The 6,485-nt window shown below is 33.7% G+C and overlaps 1 protein-coding gene across 1 annotated transcript; it reads left to right on the top strand.

Annotated features, from left to right (window-relative positions):
• The first annotated feature begins 489 nt into the window (after positions 1 to 489).
• LOC116004226 (signal recognition particle 9 kDa protein-like) lies at positions 490 to 3,044 on the top strand. Its single transcript, XM_031244189.1, has 4 exons — positions 490 to 709; positions 806 to 874; positions 2,472 to 2,565; positions 2,659 to 3,044. Exons 1-4 carry the CDS (start codon positions 638 to 640, stop codon positions 2,730 to 2,732), a joined length of 309 nt encoding a protein of 102 aa, XP_031100049.1. The 5' UTR covers positions 490 to 637; the 3' UTR covers positions 2,733 to 3,044.
• Positions 3,045 to 6,485: the final 3,441 nt, after the last annotated feature.

The raw sequence follows: 6,485 nt of genomic DNA, 5'->3' as shown, positions 1-6,485 counted from the left end.
TTTTTTTTTTTTTTTTTTTTTTTTTTTTTTTTTTTAATCCTGAATTTTGATAGTGTTATTGCCTATGATGTACGAGGATAATCAATAAACATTTTTTCTGCTACTCGGTGAATCTGTCTTTTTTACATACTTTAAAAAAAAAATTGGGTGATTAAAAGGAGCAAATAAAGTTCACTTCTAACATGGTTGAAACATGAAAGAACGCAATGACTCTCAGCCCAAAATAAGAGAATTAAGCGTCGATCAAGTAATGGCACTGGTCAGGATAGAAATTATTTAGTGAATTGAGTATGAGTCTATTAAAAGATCTTTTTAATATTAGTCACTAGTCAAATCTGTGACATAAAATCTTATAACAATTTACAAGTTTAAGGATGTTTTTCGTTTAAAAAAAAAAATAATGACACTGACATTAAGCATGTCTAGTCAGCATACAAGGGGAACCACTGGACCAACCACAATTGTGAGACATGTTTAATTAAAATCGTAATAAAGCCCTAGAAAGAAAGAAAAGGCGAAAAAATCGAATAGTTGTGGATCGGGAGCGAGAAGCATAGGCGGCGGCGTCGGAGGATTCCCTGTTTGTTGTAATTACGCAGCGGGGGAAGCAGTAGGTAGCGGATTGGAGTTTACAGCAATGGTTTACATCATTTCTTGGGACGATTTCGTTGAAAAATCCACACAGCTATTTCGCGCCAATCCTGAGAATGTATATGCATATATATATATATATATATATATGTATTTTAAAATCTCCATTTTTTCTTTACTGGAAAATTCCTCCTGAATCTAAAATTTGGTGCAGACGCGGTATGTTATGAAATACAGGCATTCCGATGGTAAACTGGTTCTCAAGGTTACTGATGATAAAGAGGTATATTTCAATTCATAATTGCAACATTTTAATTATTTATTTTTGTTTCTAAACTGCATAAACATGAGTTGAATTGCAGACTCGTATTTAGTATCTAAATAGGATTTTGTCTGTTCTCCTGGTTATTATTACTGTGCTCACATTGCATCAGACTTGGTATTTCAATTCCTGATTGGTTTTTGGGATAGCAAATTATGATGTGGTTTTTCATAGTGTGCTCAGTCAGTTGTTTTGATGCATACCCTACCAGGGATCTTAAGAATGAGGCCATTTGTTTTCTTTATTGCTACTATCTGTAATGATTGATTTTTATTTTTAATAATGTATTCATTGGCATGCTTTAATTTTGTGGCAACATATATGAGTTCTTCAAGTGCTTGTGGCAAGGTGCAATGCTTGTTTCTATATCTCATTCCTGTTGATAGCTTGTGATTGGCTTGGGGGAGCTGATTTTCTTGATTAAAAAATAAAAATTGTTCTTTTTGAAGAATTAGTCTGACTTTTTAACAGTCTATCATTGGGGATTATGTTGGCCTTGCACTGTGTCTGCACTGCATATTTGTTGGTGTGGAAAAAATCACCAAGTTGGCTGTACAGTTTAGGCATGGCCAAGTTGACCACAACTTCAGTGCACTGACTGCACTCATTAAAAGCATGCCTAGATATATCATGTCATCTACTTGAAGCCGAATGTGCTACTCCCTACAAACAAGGGACATGGATTGGACAGAAATGAAGTGTTACCACTTGCCAACATTATGGTCTATGAACAGTTAATATGATTTTTTTTTTAAGTACTACAATCTAACCTGACCTTCCGTTTGGAATGGTAACAGTGATGCCATCAGACCACAAGGTACTTGGCAACAATTAATATGAATCTTTAAGCTGAATTCAATGTTTGTAGTTGAACCTGGCACAAAGTAGGTCCTTGTAGAGGCAAGCAAGAATTCCTGTGAGGGAATTTAGTAAAAGCATATATTTGCCAAGACATCAGATTAAGAGTCACCATGACCTTCACTGGAAGTGTTGATTAGGAGTGAGCTCTAACACAGAGCTATCTTGGTGGTTTTCTAAATTTCCTTACCTTAGAACCATATTTGTGTTTTTTTTTTTTGGACTCGGAATCCTTCATTCAAATGGAAATATTAACAGCTTACTCCAACCCCATGTGTATGAAACAAACAGAGTGGGATATAGATATTTGGTTTATATCCTCAAATGCATGATAAAAGTAGTCAAACCTTAACAATCTGATTGCAAGACTAAAGCTATGTGAAAAGATTGTAAAAATCTAATGTTGGATAAAGCAATGGCAATGAGTACTGGATGAACCTTGAAATTGGTATTTCTTTTTCTGATGAAGGTACACAAACAGTTTGCCCAATAATCTCTTTCCAGATACTAACACCATTTGCTTCCTGTTTTTCCAATTTCTTTTTTTTCTAATAGGAATTGAAGCCATGTGTGGTTCTTTTTCTGCTCCATTTTGATATCATAATATGAGCCTTTCAATTGCTATTATTAGATGTTAAGTCATTCAGTCTCTCATGATTTCTTCTTCTTTTTTATTTTTGAATTTTGTCATTATATATAGTGTATAAAGTTCAAGACAGACCAAGCTCAAGATGCCAAGAAAATGGAGAAGTTTAACAATATATTCTTCACCCTGATGTCTCGTGGAGCTGATGGTATAACTTTTTACTCTTTTCAAGCTCCTCTCTTTTTACGAGTTCTCTCTACCATGATGATGATTTAGTGATTTACCTGTTTCCTCTTTGCAGCGGATATTTCAGAAGGTGGAAAAGAGCAGATTGAGTCACTGCCAGCCAAGAAAGGGCGGGGGCGGAAACAATAAAATCTCTCTCTCGCTCTCTCTCCAAGGAAAAACGCCTGACAAGACGTTTGTAGTTTGATCATGGTTGCATGCAACGTTTGTCTTTTTGCTTTGCTAACTTCGATGTACATCTCGTATACCTTCTTTGCGTACTAATCAATCAAAGGGCATGCCTGCATGATTGGAATTACTGTTGCTAAAAGGGTGAATTTCAATTCTGTACTGTCAAAGCACCAAAGCAACACTCAAGTTAAAGCTGGTAGGTTGTGTTTCAAAAATTTGCACACTTCTGTTCATTTCTGCATAGTGCAATTACATTAGTGACCACAATAATGGAGCAGTCTTTTTTTTTTTTTGAAAAGTCATATATATCCCTCTCAAATGAGCATTGTGAGGGTACTGCTTCTTATGAAAGCTGAAAAGTGGGATTCCTCATGCCTGCTAGTACTAGCAGGCACCCTTATTGTGCCTCCCTTGTATGTCTTGGGTAAAGATCCTAAGACCCAATTGGTTTTCCCTTGTGATGTGATCTATACCCTATTATGAATTTGGGAAAGATTTTGAGGCCAAGATTGCACTCCTATGTTTGGTTTTGTGATTGTAACTTTGGCATTGAAGTAGAATTTAAGTTAGTGAAGATTACAGCTAAGATGGGCAAAACCTCTCAAGGGTGAACGTTTTCACGTTTCAAGAAACATTTTCTCTTAATAGAAATTGTATAAAACTCTTCCGAGTGAACATTTATGCGTTTTGTTAGTGTTTTCTCCAAAAACTCTTAATAGTGAACGTTTTCGCGTTTCATAAATGTTGTCTCTAAAAAACTTACAGAAATTGCATAAAATCCCTAAAAGTGAAGATTTTTGCATTTTATAAGTTTTCTCCCAGAAAACTTACAAAAACTATATAAAACTATTAAGAGTAAACGCCTTCTCATTCTAACAAGTTTTCTCCCAAAGAAAAAAAACTTACAAAAATTGTATATTTTTATGTTTTCCTTGTATTTTACATTTCCTTTTCCGTTTTCATGTTACCTAATGTAGTAATGTTAGAATCTTTTGGAAAAGAGGGTTGTTGATGTGGGGTTTAAGAAGGTAGATAATTAATGGGGAATTGTTGAAATTTTGAATTAGTGTATTGATTATGCAAGTTTTATCTCCAACCAAACATGGAAAAGTGTAGGTTAGTTAAGAAATAATTTGAGAGATCAAATTACTTCACACAAAGTCACAAAACAGCATCTTATCATATGGAAATCCAAACCTTAAACAACAAAAAGCAAAGTTTCAACCTAGAATCAAACTTAACTCAATTGGTGCCCTTTTTGACATTTAAAATGGCAAAACAAAATTCCCAGCATCATCATAGTCTTCTCCTTTTCCTTGTTTCTTCTCTTTTGTGTTTTTGCTTTCTCAAAAAGATGGGAGGAATCAAGATTTAATTGGACTATATATGCCAAATAACTTTAACTAAGCTAGTCATAGATCGAGATTAGAGGCAACATGATTTTCAAATCTCACTAAAAGTAAAAAGTTAGTCGTGAGTGCATAATTCACGTATTTGTGAATGTTTAGTCATTTCGATTTGAAAAGAATCAAAATTACAAAAATCTGGGTCAGACAACTCCTGCATCTACCGCTAGTAGACTCTTAAGACCCTTTAGTGGGTTGTCCAAAATGGGTAGACCAAAAGGATGAGGATCACGTAGTGCAACCAACTAGTTCGAACATATTAATTTATCTGCATGTGTATTTAACAGAGCAGACTCAATATCTAATTAACACACCTTTAGTAGAGCCCATCGCACACAATTTTTTTAGTGTGGTTTATCTCTCATATACAATTTACAAACTATTATATTAGAATTAAATTTATCTAATATATACTCTTAAATGGTAATTGGATTTCTCTGGTTCTCCAAAAAAAATCCCATAAGGAGCAATAATCTCCCCCTTTTATGGGCACTGTATTCATTTGAGCAGCAATATTCTGGCTCTTGGGATCCCAAGGCACTAGGTTGCTTTTTTATGCTTTTTAGCCAAAAACAATACAAAGGTAAAGTGTTTGAAATCAATATGCCTCCAGCCTCATTAAAGTATGTGAAATTCCCTCTTTTCTTGCTCCCAATCATTAAACAAATCACTCTCTCTGCATATCATACATACTTCTACACTACTTAATTCACACTGCATTATCTTAGCTCCTTTAATGATTTCATAATTCACAACTTTTTTGCTAACTCGTAGATATATCTTTTGTTTTGTGGGTAGATAGTATCAAATATAATTATGTATAAATTTTTTTTATAAAAATGATTAAAAAAATACGCAATTAAGTGTGCACGAAGTAAACCCTACTACTTTTACGTAATAGTTTGAAAACCATACATGAGAGGTAAATTGAATTGCACTATGAAGACCTTATGCAATGAGCTCAATCGAGAGGGTACAAGTTGACAATAACAGATTTTTTATTGAATGTGTAAAAGATTACAGAAGATTTTTTTTTTTCACAATCTTGAAAGCAACACAAAGAAAAAAGGATGTGCATTTAAGTTGTTCATTGGGATAAATCACAAGGGTAACACATGTCCACTAGATTCAACTATGCTATAATAATATAAAGAATATGTTCTCTGAAAAACAAAGGAACCAAGAAAGGGGTTTGGACCAAGTCTTAGTAGGAATGTGCTTATGTGCCCACACCAAAGGAGCTTGAATGTGGCATATTATTATATGTTAATGTAATTTTTTTTTTATTTAAGAAGTTGTACTAATGTTACAAAGTATTCCAACTAGTTTTACTTAGACAAAGACCACGCTTTTCATTCTCGCGGAACATCTAAAATCCCACCTAAATATAAACTAAAACTATTTGCATTTCTTTTAGTTTAGTTTATTCATAAATTTCCCTTATCATCACAATTCAAAATAATAAATTTATTTTTAAAAAAATTAGGCCCGTCCTGTCATTTGAAGAGTGAGGCTTGATGATATCTGATCTGTATGTATTGCAAGCGTCCAATACAACTAGTTTATAAAAAACGAAAAAAAAAGAAGAAAATCTTGCGTAACAATACCGCAACCCTTTATAAAAATGTGAATAACATAACTTTCATCATTAGACGCTTTACTCACCCAACAATAAACTAAAGTCTAACAATAACCCAACATTTCAAACAAAAGTAAAACATTTTTGACTATATAGCACACAATGCCCCCTTGGTGGGCATTATTTAGCAAGTTGGTTATATGACTAGGGTCAAGGATCTTATGACATGCCATTGAATCCAGGCCATCCAGCCTGAATATAAGATTAGTTAAAACTTCAAAATGATACTATTTGAGTCAACAAAGACTATGACATGCAGACTTTGCCTTAGCTTCTTCAATCTAAACGTATGTTACAAGGTGGTGAAAGCCAACAATTTTTGAAACCCACCCAAAAACTCCATTTTTACTTTGACCTCTTCAAGATAGAAGTGTTTGGACTCATCCCATGCAACATGACAATAAGACATTGTATATATATAGCCTTTTGGTGCACATATGAGTTTGTAGTGGGGCAAGAGACACGTATTTACAGGTGTCAATGAGTCAAACTATTCGGGTTCGATTCGATAAATGTTTGATTGGATTCGATTCGGTTACTATTAATATGAATTTGAGGTCGAATGTAATGAGGTTGTTTATTTTTTCATATAATGTAAGTATAATATTACAAATTTAGGTAATATTTATATTTACATGTTATAAGATAGCTAGGATACTATAATCG

The sequence above is a fragment of the Ipomoea triloba genome, chromosome 14 (genome assembly GCF_003576645.1).
Source record: "Ipomoea triloba cultivar NCNSP0323 chromosome 14, ASM357664v1".
Taxonomy (NCBI): Eukaryota; Viridiplantae; Streptophyta; class Magnoliopsida; order Solanales; family Convolvulaceae; genus Ipomoea; species Ipomoea triloba.
The sequence above is the reverse complement of the archived record's forward strand: the minus strand, read 5'-3'. Positions and strand labels throughout refer to the sequence as shown.